Source organism: Oncorhynchus gorbuscha, linkage group LG18 (assembly GCF_021184085.1).
Source record: "Oncorhynchus gorbuscha isolate QuinsamMale2020 ecotype Even-year linkage group LG18, OgorEven_v1.0, whole genome shotgun sequence".
Classification (NCBI taxonomy): Eukaryota; Metazoa; Chordata; class Actinopteri; order Salmoniformes; family Salmonidae; genus Oncorhynchus; species Oncorhynchus gorbuscha.
The window spans coordinates 27,220,229-27,237,690 of record NC_060190.1 but is presented as its reverse complement, the minus strand read 5'-3'; the positions used below and the strand labels follow the sequence as shown (position 1 = coordinate 27,237,690).

Sequence of the window (17,462 nt, the reverse complement as noted above, 5' to 3'; positions counted from 1 at the left end):
TTTCTACCCTGAATAATTGGTCTTATTATATACATTTTTTACCTGATTAAATTAATCCGGTAACAATTAACTCATTAGGATTTGGGGCACCACAGAAGAAATTGCTTGGAGTTACCATTTCCAGAATTAAACTCTTAAGGTACATGTATTCAGTGCCTTGCAAATGTATTCATCCCCATTGTCATTTTTCCTATTTTGTTACATTACAACCTGTAATTTTAAATGGATTTGGATTTCATGTAATGGATATACACAAAATGGTCAAATGGGGAAGTGAAACTTAATAACTTTCTAAAAATTACAAAATGGAAATGTGGTGCATGCTTTTGTATTATTTCCCTTTGAAGCCCCTAAAAAAAGATCTGGTGCAACCAATTACCTTCAGAACTCTCACCATTAGATTGCACACAGGTGGACTTTTAAGTGCCACACGAGAGATTATATTTATATATATATATATTTCTGTTCTGAAAGGCCTGCAGCACCATTAAGCAAGGGGCACCATGAAGACCAAGGAGCTCTCCAAACAGGTCAGGGTTGGGTTCTAAAAAAATATTGGAAACTTTGTACATCCCACAGAGCACCATTTAAAAACATTATTAAAATGTTTAAAGAATGTGGCACCACAATAAACCTACCAAGAAGGGGCCGCCCACCAAAACCAGGCAAGGAGGGCATTAAGCAGAGAGGCAACAAAGAGCCCAAAGATAACCCCGAAGGAGCTGCAAAGCTCCACAGCGGAGATTGGAGTATCTGTCCATAGGACCACTTTAAGCCACACTACACAGAGCTGGGCTTTACAGAAGAGTGGCCAGAAAAAAAGCCATTGCTTAAAGAAAAAAATAAGCAAACACATTTGGTTTGCCAAAATGCATGTGGGAGCCTCCTCAAACATGGAAGAAGGTACTCTGGCTTTTTGGCAATCAAGAAAAACGCTGTGTCTGGGCGCAAACCCAACACCTCTCATCACCCTGAGAACATGAAGCATGGTGGTGGCAGCATCATGCTGTGGGGATGTTTTTCATCGGCAGGGACTGGGAAACTGGTCAGAATTGATGGCGCTAAATACAGGGAATTTCTTGACGGGAAACCTGTTTCAGGGGGGGGGGTGAATAGTTACGCACGCTCAAGCTTTCTGTTTTTTTTGTCTTATTTCTTGTTTGTTTCACAATAAAAAATATTTTGCATCAAAGTATTGGGCAAAGTGGTAGGCATAAAACGATACAAATTCCCCCAAAATCTATTTTAATTCCAGGATGTAAGGCAACAAAATAGGAAAAATGCCAAGGGGGGAATACTTTCGCAAGCCACTATCTATTTTATCGAAATACAGTCATCTTATTAATCATTACCTCATATGCATCATTCTGAACATCGTATACTCCTTGCATCTGCAAAAACCCCAGCCTTGATCATTATTCAGTACTACACAAATTAGGTTAATTATTTATTTACGAGCTAACAAAAAAATAACAGAATACACACACTTAATACAAGAGACAAAAGGTCCCTAGTGGACTCACACAATATGACATTTTACCCAACGACATGGAGAGAGAAAAAGGCACACTTATCTTCGAGACATTTCAGAATTATTCTCAGTAACGTTAATCATATACATTACCAGTCAAAAGTTTCAGAACACCTACTCATTCAAGGGTTTTATTTATTTTTTACTATTTTCTACATGTAGAATATTACCGAAGACATCAAAACTATGAAATAACACATATGTAGTAACCCAAAAGGTGTTAAACAAATCCAAATATATTTTATATTTGAGATTCTTCAAATAGCCACCCTTTGCCTTGAGCACAGTATATTTCATCAAGGATCTCTCTGAACTTTGCTCTGTTCATTTTTGCCTCGATTCTGACTAGTCTCCCAGTCCCTGCCGCTGAAAAACATCCCCACAGGATGAATCTGCCACCACCATGCTTCACCATAGGGATGGGTGCCAGGTTTTCTCCAGGCGTGACACTGGGCATTCAGTCCAAAGAGTTCAATATGGTTTATCATTGTCTGAGAGTCTTAAGGTGCCTTTTGGCGAACTCCAAGTGTGCTGTTATGTTCTTTTTTACTGAGGAGTGGCTTCTGTCTGGCCACTACCATAAAGGCCTGCTTGGTGGAGTGCTGCATATGTTTGTCCTTCTGGAAGGTTCTCCCATCTCCACAGAGGTACTTTGGAGCTCTGTCAGAGTGACTATCTTTCTCTTGGTCAACTCCCTGACCAAGGTGCTTCGCCCCCGATTGCTCAGTTTGGCCGGGTGGCCAGCTCTAGGAAGAGTCTTGGTGGTTCCAAACATCTTCCATTTAAGATTGGGGGACCTTCAATGCTGCAGAAATGTTTTGGTACCCTTCGCCAGATCTGTGCCTCGACACAATCCTGTCTCAGAGCTCTACGGACAATTCCTTCGACCTCATGGCTTGGTTTTTTCTCTGACATTCACTGTCAACTGTGGGACCTCAAATAGACAGGTCTGTGGCTTTTGAATCAATCATATCCAATCAATTGAATTTCCCACAGATGGACTCCAATCAATTTGTAGAAACATCTCAAGGATGATAAATGGAGACAGGATGCACCTGAGCTAAATTTAGAGTCTCATAGCAAAGGGTCTGAATACTTATGTCATTTTTAATACATTTGCAAACATTTCTAAAAACCTGTATTCACTTTGTCATTATGAAGTAATGTGTGTAGATTGCTGTGGACTTTTTATTATTTCATGGATGGCTCAATAATCCATGCTTTCTGGGAATTCTATAATGTCCGTAAATTGTGGGTGGAGCTAGAAAGTTGGCTGTCCGAAGTATTACAATGTAAACTTAATTTTAATCCGTCTGCATATTTCAAGAAATGGCATATGGGGGTGTAGTGATATACCCAATGGGCTGAACGATTCTCTTCTCATCACACACCTTGAAAAAATGTATACCATAAAACGTGGAAATCAATCAATCCGCCATCATTAACACAAATTGATACAATTTCAGGCCAAGTGGCAAACAATAATGCAGACACTCGAGATGGGGGTGTGAGCATGCGGGTCTGGGCAGATGAGATGTATTCATTGTGTGCATCTGTAAATTGTTGTTCATTTGTATAAGATTGTATATGGTGTGAAAAAAAGGATTGGTGTAAGGGTGTATGAGAGGGGGGTGGGAAAGATGGGAGGTTGGGAAAAGCTTGGTTTGGGTGGGCAGGGATGTTCGCCGCCCTCATGACATGTCTGCTATTTTTTTTTATCTGGTTCTTCAATGATAGATCGGAACAGACAAGGTTAAGAACACCATGACAATATAACCAATATCACACCCTAAAAACACAACCCTATGGAACAATCCTTGGATCTCTTCAAAATGAACCGATAAATTGGTCCACATGGAAAACTAAAGGCATAGAAACCATAAATTACTTTGTAATAGGAAATACAATTATTTCCATGACAATTAAAAAGCCATTTGAACTGACCAATGTAGACATTTTCAAATAGACGCAACTTACATTTTCTATCTGAAATCTTTAGGACATAGCAATATTGAGGGAATGCTATTTGAGTCAGAAAATTATGTTCATATGATCGGTAAGACATACAAAACCTTGCAGAGAGCCTATCCAACTGACAATCTCTTAGAAAACAATATAAACTATTGGAACCAAGACTTAAAAATAACTGATATAGGCCCAAGATGGAGGGAGTGTTGGTACATAACTGACTAAATTACAGTTAACGTAAATGTATGCTAAACTAACGTATAGAATGTATTATACAAGTGACAAAATTCACAAATTCTACAGCACAATGGCAGAGTCATGTCTTAAGTGTAATAGGAACAGTGACTCAATAATTCATGCCTTGTGGGAGTGCTATAAAGTCAAAAAGTTATGGGCACAGTTAGAAAGTTGTCTGTCAGAAGTTTTACAGAGTAAATGTACTTTTAATCTGTCTAATTTGTTTTAACATATATCCGTCTATTTGCATATTTGAAGACATGGCATATGAGGGTGCAGTGAGATACTCAATGGGTTGGACCATACTTTTCTCATGAATCATTTTGGAAAACCTTTTGTCTTAGCTGGAAATCAAATGATCCTCCATATTTATGACATTGAATGGATCAAATGCATTATCATTTAAATATTGAAAATGTGTGGGCGACAGACAAACTGAATAGTGCAATTTGAGGTATGGCATAGTTTTACAAGCACTGTAGATGGATGCGGGGGTAACATGTGATGTCATTGACATTTGTGTTCATCTGTCTGTTGTATATTTTCTGTATATATTTATTGTTTTAAATTCTATAAAGTTTTTTTTTTTTTTTTTGCCCAACCGGGTGTTTCTCTTGAGATAAATCAAATCATTCACAAGAGAAATCAAGTCGAGAACTATATGGGGTGCTGGGCTGAAGGGAGTTAGGCAAATATTCAACCTGGTTCAGCTCAGAAACGTGTTAATTAACTACAATGAGCATAATCCATTAAGCCTGATTTTCCATCCCAGAAAGAGAAGGAAACACTCATGCCTGCTATGCTAGGTTTGATACAGACAGACTCATATACCGCATGAGAGAGGAATATACACAACGCAACAAAGAGAGGATGGAGACAGTTCATTAAAGTATGCTACTTTAAATAACTATTACAATTATTTCGTCAGACAGCTCTGCGATATATAGGATGACTAACAGTACAGTATAGTGAGTATATATATATACACATTTGTCTGGCTGGAGAATGAAATGATTTAATATTGATGTCCACCCAATGTGGACTTGACAGAGAATCACTTTAATGTCATTATTTCATAATGCATTTAATGTAAACATTTAAAAATAAAAAATCTCGAAATCGAAAACCAAGGTGGTTTTGGCAAATGTGCTCTAGCCAACAGCTTGCAGATACAGTGCTAGAATATGTTCATTTGTCAAAGGCAGCCAAGCATCGATCATTATGTCACCAGAATAAGACCCTCAATATTTATTGAAAGGAGCATCAAGCTCATCATAATGCGGAAACAGGAAAGGACCTTCCCCAAACTGTTGCCGCAAACTTGGAAGCACAGAATCGTCTAGAATGTCATTGTATGCTTTAGCATTAAGATAGCCTTCTCCTGCTCCAGGGTCCAATGGCGGCGAGCTTTCCACCACTCCGACCAAAGCTTGGCATTGCACATGGTGATCTTATACTTGTGTGTGGCTGCCCGGCCATGGAAATCCATTTCATGAAGCTCCCGACGAACAGTTCTTATGCTGCTGTTGCTTCAAGAGGCAATTTGGAACACAGTAGTGAGTGTTGCAACCCGAGGACAGACGATTCTTACGTGCTTCAGCACTCTGCGGTCCTGTTCTGTGAGCTTGTGTGACCTACCAACTCGTGGCTGTGCCATTGTTGCTCCTAGACGTTTCCACTTCACACTAAAAGCACTTACAGTTGACCGGGGCAGCTCTAGCAGGGCAGAAATTTGACGAACTGACTTTTTGGAAAGGTGGCATCCTATGACGGTGCCACGTTGAATATCATTGAGCTCTTCAGTACTGGCCATTCCACTGCCAATGTATTCCCAAACCTGCATCCTTGTTTTGCAATAAGGTACTGAAGTAAAACTGCAAGAAAATTGGTGAAGTAATTAACTTTATGTCCTGAATACAATGCGTTGTGGTTGGGGAAAATCCAACATAACACATGACTTAGTACCACTCTTCATATTTTCAAGCATGGTGTTGGCTGCATCATGTTATGGGTATGCTATTCATTGGCAATGACTAGAGAATTCTTTATGATTCAAATAAATGGAATAGAGCTAAGCACAGTCAAAATCCTGGAGGAAAACCTGGTTCAGTCTGCTTTCCAACAGACACTGGGAGACAAACTCACCTTTCAACAGGACAATAATCTATAACACAAGGCCAAATATACATATAGTTGCTTACAAATGTGACATTGGATATTCCAGAGTGGCTGAGTTACAGTTCTGACTTAATTCGGCTTGAAAATCTATGGCAAGACTTGAAAATGGCTGTCTAGCGATGATCAACAACCAACTTGACAGAGCTTGAAGAATTAAAAAAAGAATAATGTGCAAATATTGTACAATCCGGGTGTGCAAAGCTCTAAGAGACTTAACCAGAAAGACTCACAACTGTAATCGCTGCCAAAGGTGATTCTGACATGACATAACACTCAGGGGTGTGGATTCCTATGTAAATGAGATATTTCTGTATTTAATATTCAATACATATGCAAAAACAAGTTTTCACTATGGGGTATGTGTGTAGATGGGTGAAAAAATACTGAATCAATTTTTAATTCAGGCTGAAACAACAAAATGTGGAATAAGTCAATGGGGTATTAATACTTTCTGAAGGCTCTGTATGTGTGCTGTGCATGTATGTACTGTAATAGAATATAGGCTATGTATTTGAAATGTGTATGTAGGCTATGTGTATGTATTTGTATGTATGTATTTTTCTGGATTTTCTTGGCATTTCAATGTCTATCTAGGGACAAGCACTGATAATTAGCACAAGCTAATGTGTTATGGTGCAATGCATTTTACTGTTGTAAATGTATCATTGTTATTGCAGCTCTCCCTACCCAAATGATGTGATCATAATATAATTCATTATATGTAATTGTACTTCTAATCCTATTTGATCTTTTTTTTTAACTACAGCACACAGTTGAGCTGCATAGACCACACACTCCAAATGCATATGAACTTGAAATCCAACATTCTGCTGGCAGCAACTTCCCGAAAGTCTCTGCCTCCACCTGCTGATGGATAAGTAGAAGTACGGAGCGAAGGACCCCTATGTGCACTCTCTCGCTCTCTAGCTTTCGCTCTCTCCTCGATGAATGAAATCCACCATCGCCACACCTCCAAGCAAGGACTGTCTCGAGCGCTGCCACTTGTCTCAACCACAGGTATGCGCCTCTCACTCAACTCTGAGAAGACATTAGTCAACAAATGCCGATACTTGGTGCTTTTATCAAAAAAAAATCCCATGTGAATGAATGGAACATATTTTCAAACAAGATATCGCTCAAGAGTATTTGCCGAACATAGCTGAGAAGTTCACATTTGAGAATAACTGATTTAAAGCCTGACCATGGCGACAATTGGAGATTTCGACCCGCTCAACTCAACGGTACCTGCGACCAAGATTGAAGTTACCGTTTCGTGCAGGTATGATACTCATAACGTATCCAATAGTGTCATTATTGAAAGAAAATGTTATATATAAACTGTTGATAATGTTGTATATTGATAGAATCTCATCTAGAATGAGTGCTGTAGCCTACATCTTAATTTGTATGGAGCCATTTGCGTTTCAATATATGTGCGCATAATTTGTGTAGGTTACCTCAACAAGACTATCTTCAAACATATGTAGGCCAACAGTCGTGATCTCAAACCATATTGGTTTAATAAGTGTATTTACATCTCTGTGCAAAACTCTGACTTTCGTAAGGAATTTGCATTAACAGTGGGTGAAGAGATACGTGGGGGTGCAGCAGCATAACGGTATTTATTCGGAGTGATTTTGAGAGCCCCAACGCACGCAACTCACACAGATCACATGGATAGGCGATAGATATTAATACGCCGCTGTCCACTACATACGTAGTACACAGCGCGAGAGCACGGTTGGACAGGTTCTTCCCACTGGGCACAGGCATAATGTCAACGCCTTGTTTTGTTTTACATTTGGTTGAGTAATTTTCAACTAATGTGAAGTCAACGTGAAATAAATAAAAACATTTCACCATGTCGTTGGATTTAGGTTCAAAGTTGGGTGGAAAAAAAACATGGAATTCCCTTATTTTGATTACTTTTTTCAAATCCAAACAATTTTCCACATTGATTCAACGTCGTCACATTTCATTTTTGCTGTTGAAATTACACGGAAACAACGTTGAATCAACCAGATTTTACCCAGTGGGTTATGACATTAATTCAAATGAGCTAGAGAGGGTGTTGTGAGAGGTAGGTGTGGGTGCTTACATTTATTCAGGTGCGCCGTGCGCACTTCTCTATCACTTATTTTCGCAGGGAGAAGAATTGCCTAGGTAGGATACCGCTGTTATCAAGATTATGTTGATTCTTAGTGTATGACCGGGCAAATACAAGTATAGACTCTACACAGCCTACTTGTCGTGTATAGCCTATTGAGCACTTAGTGCTCCTTGGTGCTTATTTAGTGGACTCTTTCACCACTCTTGTGTACTTGAAAAAATGTAAGTATGAGGCATATAAAATAGGTAAAATGTAAAAAAATTAAAAATAAAATAAAAATGCTGGGTCAATAATGACCAAACTTGGGTAATTTCTGTAACCAAGCACTGGGTTATTTTGACCCAGCACGATTGGGTTACTTGATTTGCCCCAAAATGTGGTTAGTTTGACCCAGCAGTGGGTTGCTTTTTCTCTTTTGCTGGGCAATTGTTATCCATGTATTTTTGACCCAGCAGTGGGTTATTACTTACTTTATTGCTGGGTTATTTTTTTTCTACCTTCTCTCTGTTACAAAATCCATTCATTTTCTAAATGTACAAATACTTCTAACAATAACAACCAATGTTACAATGTCACTACACAGTCTATTCAATTCTTAAAATGAAACATGGCCAATCATGATAAATTGTAGATAAAATACAAAATGTTTATTTTCAGATATTAATTTCAGCTACAAAATGAAGTCATGCAAAAGATAAACAAATAAGAAACACACGATTAAAAACAACTTTAGAAGCACAATCCATCATTTGAAAATCACAGCAGCCCTACCAATTAAAGCCGAGGAAAGGGGCTGAAGAAAAGTAAACACTTTACCCTCCGCCAAACCCCTACCAGGTATCAATTTTCAATAGGAATTTATGTAAAACAACAACGAAACAAAGTCTTCTGCTCCAGTGTCTGCCCTTTCTGCCCTTACAGTGACAAGATTATTTGTAATTAGTTACTTCCCACCTCTGATTTAAAGTATTCCATATGAAATAATATTCAATATTCCAAATGTATACTTATTCTGCATTATGGCTTTCGGGCCTCATCAATGCTTGGGCTGGCAGTCATCTTTCCAACTCGTTACACTGGGGTTGGGAAAAACACTCTCAGGATTATGTCGTCTTTAGTATCTGGGGGACAAAGACATAACAAGCTTTTAGGGGACAGCCAAAACGGATAAACGTGGATGAACATTTGAGACACTACTTTAATTTCAGTATGTAGCTGCCTGCATCTTACACTGGGGGTGGGAGAAACACTCAAGGACCATGTCGTCTTTAGTATCTGGGGACAAAGACATAACAAGCTTTTAGGGGACAGCCAAAATGGATAAACGTGGATGAACATTTCAGAAACGACTTTCATTTTAATATGTAGCTACCTGCATTCGGTACGCTTGGGGTGGGAGAAGCACTCTCAGGGCCATTCAGCCTCTAGTATCTGAGCAGTGGGGAGACATAACATTAACACAGTTTAAGTAGTGTCAAAATGGATAGCTTCAATTTGAGACAATCATTTCATTTCAATATAATGTTAAAGTAACTGTCTGTATCCAGACTGAGACTAGCTAACGTAAACTCACGTAAACTCGTACATCACCTTGGTCCGTACAATTGCCCTTATTTTAGTGCCCCAAAAACGTAATACTTCCAGATCAACTGTAATGTCAATACCATTGTAAAGCACAATTTCTCCCCTTTCAACATAATCAATTACATGACCTAAACACTGCCTGTTTATGCATAATTCAAGCAAGTAATGAGCCCTGTCGGGTCTTTTTTTAAATGGCGGGTGGGGAAGCGAAACTAAGGAGAGATGTCGTGTGGGAAAATGGCTTTTTTTCACTCGATCTGTCCAACTTATCACCTTATCGCCTCTAAAATGTTAATAAAACACTATAAAGAGTTTATATAATGTGTTATTACATACCTATTTGAAGGTTAGTGTCAAATTTGAATCGGGTTTGTAGGGCGGTGCTAAAGTGATCTTAGAAGTAAACAGCGGCTTTGAGAATGATGATCGCATGCAATGATGACGCAAAAAAAATTACTTGGTATCCCCCCTTTACCCCCGTCACTGTCAATTTCTTGTTTTTAAAGGATGAGAGAAGTGCTCCACCTGGTGGAGAGAGACTGTAAGACAGAAATAGTTGCTTTATTCGTGCTGTACGTTACGACATGACACGCCACGATGTAACGGAGGGTCCATTTTTTTTCAACTTTTCTCCAATACTATAGAGCCATTACCATGTCAATCAACGCTTGAATAGAAACCTAGTTCACACCTCCGATTTTGAAGTCAACACAGTCGCTACAGTCCCATTAGTTTTCTTTGTAGCATTGTTTGAATGTTGTGGTTGCGCACATTTGTACGGAATGGGGTGAGTTTACGTTAGCCAGCTAACTCAGAAACAAACATAGAATAAATGTACCACCATAAAAACATCAGTTATAAGCTTGCCAACTAGCAACAACCATGTTAAATGTACTCGGAGACAGGGAATATGCATAGCTAGCTTCATAAAATCTTTAGCTAGCTAGCTAAGTTAGCAAATGCTAGCTAAATCTCAAGCTAGTGTGCATGCGGTTATTTGCTAGCTAGCTAGCTAGCTTGCTAGATAAGATTAGCTAAAATTGTCAATGACTGAGATAATTACATATCATGATAACTAGGTCTATTTAACCTGAATGGATAATTAGTAATGTAGGCTAGCTAGATTTTTACTCACCGCCTTGCCCATTTGTCCATCAAAAAGTAATTCCATTCAGCACAGGCTGCACTGTCTGGTAGACTTGCTGCACAGCTGCAACGATCCTCATTCACGAGCTTGATGGATCACTTTGATCTTCTGGATTTGGCGGGAGAATTAACCCACCCACTCAGCCAAATCTCAATAACCCAGCATTAACAACCCAACCTTTTTAAAGAAAACAACCCAACGGTCATCCAATCAACCCATCATTTTTTTGTGTAGATGTGAAAATAAATAAACAATGTTGCTTTCATTATTTATATCTATATTTATCCCTTTAGATGTTGATTAAATCACAATTCCCTTGATAAACTAGGCTAAACATACATTTGAATACAATCCCCTTGACAAAAGTAGAGTATAACATGCAGCTCATGACATCTGTTCAGCGACAGTTGAAAACAGTTTTAAAAAGTGTAGATCAGCTACAGATATTAGTTGAAAGAAATAGCGTACAAAGGCCATTTTCTTTGAACGAGCATGTTTGGGTGGCAAATGTAAAGAAGTTGGCGAGTTTAGCATTTTCAGCCTACCTTGTACCAGTGAACAGACAGGGCTGGTCTAGAGGGGGTGGGGGGTGATGAGGGGGGTTTGTCTTCATTCCCTGACACTGACAGAATGGGGTTGGGTGAATTCCCCCATGAAACACTCACTCCATGGCAACTGGGCATCAGAGTGTACATGAGAGTGTAGAAACCCACAGGGTTGCTGCTCTGTCTTGACAGCAAAACACATTAATAATCTAAACAAAAACGCAAGTCCATATAAGGTCATAGCAGCACACTAAGATCTATTGGTGAGCCAATCAAGACAGCCCTAGCCTATCAACAGAGCGTGACAGATAACAAACAAGGATTGGGTATTATGTCAAATGTAAAGTAGACTTATTATTAGGTAACCTATAGAAAACCTTTTCTGTGCTTATTTATATGTTCTAACTTTGTACTTGTAAATTATGTCACACACAACAAAATAAATCACAATTATACAACAAGCCTACGTTTCTCAGTTTTGATCCCATTGAGCCTACATGGAGAGAGATTATTTTCTCTTTTTAGTTCAGTTACTCTTGTTATCCTACAGCAGGACGGCTTGTGTTCTACCTTCATCAAAAGCAGGTGTCTGTCAGCCTACCAGATGTTGAATGATGTCTATCCACCTCGGAGTCTGAACTCGGTCTGATCTGAGAACACATTGCAACATAAAATAGGACTGGCTCTTCCACCAATTTCTTTCATCACTCTAGTTTGAAAGATAGATGTCAGCTTGATGACCCTCAAAAGCAAGACTAAACATTTGATTCTTGAAAGATGCGTGGCATTTAGATTTTTTCGATTATGACAGCTTCGACATCAAAGGTAGGCAAACATTTAACATTAAAATGCCAACATTTTGCTGTAATTTATGCCTTAAAGGGGCAATCCGGGATTTGAAAAACAACAAAGTGTTCACCTCGCCTCTAGTTTTTGTAAACACCTGAGGGATGGGTTAATAAAAATGTAAACACTCTTAAATGTATAAACAGAGCTATGGATGCAAGAAAATCTAAATTATATATGTTTTGAAGCTAAACAGTGTTTGTTTTCAATCACATTGTTTAGAAACAATGCAGTAAAAGAACCTTATATTTCGGATTCTGATGGGGTACAATTGTTGAACTCAGCTCATGAGGCATTTATAAGTTATATTCTCCAAGAATCAATGGCTATATATATTATTGATTTATAGCCATTATATATTATATATAATTGATTTAAAAGTCAACAAATGCTAAAAATGTATCCAAATGTTGACCCAAAGTGTTTGAGATCCCAGCGACTGTGAGACACATGTTTTGGTCAAGCCAATCTTTGAGGGGCTTCTGGGACCCCATTTTTTAGGCATTCTCACATATGTGTAATACAATTGTTAGCTCCAACCGGTTCACTGCCATTTTTGGGGTACTTCCCCTAGACCAGAATGCTACCACACGTTGATGTCATCTCTGCCTCTGGAGAAGGTTAGGTACACTCCGCATGGGTCCCGACAAAAGATTGACTTAACCTGGTCTCCATTAATTCAATGCGTGGAGAGCCTGTCTTTTACTTGGTGTAACGTGCATATTTTGGTAAGCAGTCATGTCTGTTCTAGTGGCCATATATTGTGCTGATAAGATTCAACTATAATTATGATACTGATTATATTTTTATTGAACTTGTCCCATTGTTTTTGTTTCTGTTACGGTTTGTTTCTGTCCTATTTTAATTTAATTGACTTTTCTATGACATCCTTGTATGATGCCTTGGTGGGTGAATGGGAGGGGGGGATTGGAGGGAGGGACGGATGAATGGGGGAATGAGGGTTGGGTTGTACTGTTCTCGTATCTGAAAATAATAAAGTACAATTATGGTTGTACCAATCCCAGATTGCCCCTTTAAACATCCTGGCCTCTGTACACTGCTGTCTTGGATAAGCTTGCTGTCCTCGGTTGAAGCTACTGATAAGCGTCCTATAGAGTTCACGCTTATGTTCCCTCCATTTCTCTCTCTCCTTCTCCATCCTCGAGGCAATCCCTATTCCCCCAAACTCTCCCTTTCTCTCTTTCCGAGCTTCCCTCTGTGTCTTCTTACTCTCTCTGTCTCCTTCTTTCTATTCCCCTTCTCTCTTTTCTTCAAGGTTTAACCCACTGATATCTCACATGTTTCCTTCAGTAGTATCGCTTCGAGCCATTGCAGGGAGGGAACCAAATGAATTTAAATGGATTACTCTACCCATTCAGACTAAGACGCATGATACACATTGTTAGAGAGAGTAGGAGAGGGAAAGATAGCGTGGAAAGAGCAGGGATATGGATACCAGAGAGACCCTGTGTGTGTGTGTGTGTGTGTGTCTTTGATTAAAAATAAGAGTAAACGAGAGAGAAAGTGGGTGTGTGTGTATGAGCACACACGTGTGTGTTTATGTGTGTGCTTGAGTGTGTGTCTGTGTGTGTGCGCGAGAGCTCTCTGTCTCTCGCTGGTTTCTTATATAAGAGCTGAGGCTCCTGCCACCCAAACGGAGCTCCAGTGAGATCCTATTAGACAAGCAGAGCGTGGCAGACACTGCAGGAGTTTACCTTGATTACCGCCAGGAGAGGATTGTTTCAATGAGTGGCCCGTAAAATACATTTCCCCCCCTATCTCACCAGTAAAGCACCTATTAAACTCAAATGTCCCACTACTTTAGCTGCAACTGTTGGTTTGGTACGATGCCAATTAGGGACTTGATATAATAACAGAAGGAATAGAGTTCCAATCATTTCTCATATTTCCCATACATATCCAATTGAATGATTTGCTAGAGCTAGAGTGAAACCTCAACCAACCAGAATAGACATTTTTTTTTGTTATGGCTTTTTTTATTCAATAATTATTTTTCATTTTCATTATCATTACTGTTTATTATTACAGTCATTCTAGTAAGCCCTAGAAGATGCATTCTTTAATTGGTTCACTTGTTGTTATGGACCAACCTCAATTGTGACCGACCTGCTCGATTCGGTCTTATGTAGCAAAATTTGACATTGTGTTCTTTACATTGGATAAAAGTAGATACTCAGAGCTAGAAAATTGTATATCATAAACTACAGTTGAGGAACAATGGGAAAGTAATTTTGCTTTGAAAGTTGCTAAACTTGTAACCTCACTTTTGAGAAAATGGCCCTTGAATGTTTTGGTAAACCTACTGGAGAGCTCTTCTTTGTCTACACCCATTCAGCATCGTTCCCACCCTTTTAAGCTTTAGCCCCACCGATCTCTTTAAGGATTCACATGTGAGACTATGTACTAAACAACCAAAGATTTAAAGATTAAAGGCTGGTTTATATTACGAGTGTGTTCGTAAATTTAATCTGGAGTGCCAGAGTGTGCTCTAGGCGTTCGTAAACTCAGAGCGTTGTCAGAGTGGTAGTTCATACATTTGGAGCGTTTCGCTCTCGGGGCGCACACTGGACGCTCTGGCTGAAAAGTAGGGCTGATTCAAGTGTTCTAACCTAGCAACAGCAGTCAAGCACCCAAGCTAACTAGCTAACATTGGCTAGCTTGCTAGCTACTTTCAGAAACAAATGAGAGAACAAGTCACTTGACCATTTTACTCGCCCGAGCAGAGCTGGTTAGTTTGTTTTTATATTATCCAGAGCATTGGTGACTGCAACTGTGCTGCTGGCAGCAATTTAATGATGCTTTTTTTTGCCAACGTTTACTGACACCGGCCATATTCAACAGGTGTTGAGCGTTCATAAATTTGTCAGTTATTCTGCACTCTGGCACACTCAGACAAGAGTGATCTGAACACAGAGTAGATAGCCAGAGCGAATTTACCACTTACATCTATCGACAGTTGTCGCAATGACATCATCAACATTCCATTGAAATAGAGTCTTTTGTTTAGACATGTAGCTAGCTAAACAATTAACCATATTCCCAACTCTTAACATTACTACCCTGCATGAATTTACAGGTATCTAACCAACCAGGTTCAATGTTAGCTAGCTAACATTAGGCTATAACTGGCAACGCAAATCATACAATGCAGATCATACACTTAACGTTAGCTAGCTAGCCAGCCAGCTAGCCAGCCAGCTAACAGTACATTTTAACTTGAAATGAAAACAACTATCTGACAAAATTCGAAACGTGTAATATCTGAAAATGTAGCTAGCTAGACTCTCTTACCTGTATACGTGGATGGACACTGCTCCCTCTCTGTCATGGATACCATGGTTGGTCTTAGTTTGAAGCTGTAATCCGGAGCCTTCTGTGTGTTCTCTTTTCGACTCCGTCTGCATATTTGCAATCAAACACCAGAATCTCCTTAGCTATCATACTCAAATTCCACTGATTTCAAAACTCGGTCCTCCAGAAAGAGCAACACTTATGCAGTTCTACCACGTGATTGTTATTAAGGAAATGAAATAAATCAATTCATAAAAAATCCTACAATGTGATTTTCTGGATTTTTTCCCCTCAATTTGTCTGTCATATTTGAAGTGTACCTATGATGAAAATTACAGGCCTCTCATCTTTTTAAGTGGGAGAACTTGCACAATTGGTGGCTGACTAAATACTTTTTTTGCCCCACTGTACATACTAAGGCGTGTACATGTGAGGGACTTGGTATAGAGAAGCGTGGGGGGTAGTGTAGCGACCTTAACCCAACACGTAGTGACCTCATCAAGAGGTTTAAACCCCTTGGTGCAATGGTTAAGGTGTTGGCCTGACAGTCACTGGACCTGGGTTCGAGTCCAGGTCGGGGTTACTCCCTGAATTCGCTAAACTAAATAGGTGGTGAAGCTTTTTCTCAAGAGACAACCATAGCGTGCTCTTAAGGTGACCTCAGTGGTTTAACAGAAGATAACAAGTAGGTCAACATTGAGCTGGCGATGGGGTGGCGGTGTGAGAGAATGTCAATCACAGCAGGGAAGCATTCTGATTGGATGCGTTCTCCTCATGTCCCCATTGGGCCAGGAAGGGATGAGACAGGTAGGAGAGGTAGTCATTCTCACAACAAAATGGTCGATCAAGTCCTTAGAGTCCAATTGAGACCAATGTCTCTTCTGCGAAAGAGTCCCACATCTTACAATTACATAACAATAACACTATCATGTCAGCATAGGAGCATAGCAAATTCACCAAGAGAATACAAAAATGAAAACACAATCATGAAAATCTACCACATTCTACAGTAAAGACATTCTGAAAGGCAACAATACATCCTGTAGGGTAACAACTGTAGGTTATTCTGAAGATTGTTTCATAAATTAGGTGCGAAGAAATTAAAAGCTGTTCTTCCTACCTGTCAGTTACAGACAGAATTTCAAGAATCTGTCTGGACCCATATCCACAACGAGTCTCAGAGAAGGTGTAGTGATCTAGGATAAGTTTAGCCTTTTAGATCATAATTAATAAGATTATATGGACAGATCCTAGATCAGTCTCCTACTCTGAGATCATTTGTGCATACGGGCCCTGGTGAAAGGAATAGGGAGTTTATCATTAGTGCTTATTGCAAACAGGTTATTTATTTGTCATTATGCTGGCTACAAGACGGGCTGCACAGCCTCCTCTTCCTAGTATCCTTCCTAGTATCCCGATGGCTAATGTCCAATCGCTGAGAAAAGAGTAAGGGTTCAATCGCAGAGGGACATCACGTGATGCTGTTTCCTTGTTTTTACAAAGGGACATCAGGGGATGCTGTGTCCTTGTTTTTACAGAGACGTGGCTTATGGGCGATATACCTGACTCTGCTATTCAACCAGAAGGGTTTTCCCCTTTCCATATAGATCGAATGGCAGGTTCTGGTAAGAGTCGGGGGAGGGGTATGTTTCCTTATTGACAATTCCTGGTGTGCCGAAGTTTAAAACATCTCAAGCTCCTGTTCAGCAGATCTGGAGTTCCTAAATATCACCAACAAGTATCCTGCCCCACAAGAAAAAATTACTTGCTGGACCATCTATGTACAAGCATTCGTGACTCGTACAAAGCCATCCCCTACCCCACTTTGGCCAATCTGATCACGTCTTTTTGTTCCTACTCCCTGCCTACAAGCAGCAACTCAAGAGGGAGCCACTAAAACAGACAATTGTGAGGCGCTGGACAGGGGAGGCAGACTCAATGCTGCAGGACTGTTTTGAGAACACTGATTGGAGTATGTTCCAAGTTTTTCCACCTAGGACTCAT

General features: G+C 39.6%; 1 protein-coding gene and 1 long non-coding RNA gene across 2 annotated transcripts in view; one reads left to right on the top strand and one right to left on the bottom strand.

The window, feature by feature from the left end:
* Positions 1 to 6,921: 6,921 nt before the first annotated feature.
* LOC124003576 (copine-9-like) overlaps positions 6,922 to 17,462 on the top strand; it is a 186,704-nt gene continuing 176,163 nt past the window's right edge. The window contains exon 1 of the mRNA XM_046311934.1: positions 6,922 to 7,193. Coding sequence (XP_046167890.1) covers positions 7,117 to 7,193 — 77 coding nt within the window. The 5' untranslated portion in view covers positions 6,922 to 7,116. The remainder of the gene's footprint in view (positions 7,194 to 17,462) is intronic.
* LOC124003577 lies at positions 9,045 to 9,685 on the bottom strand. Its single transcript, XR_006833253.1, has 3 exons — positions 9,397 to 9,685; positions 9,255 to 9,299; positions 9,045 to 9,145 (listed from the first exon to the last, which is right to left on the bottom strand). It is a non-coding gene; the product is annotated as an uncharacterized LOC124003577 (long non-coding RNA).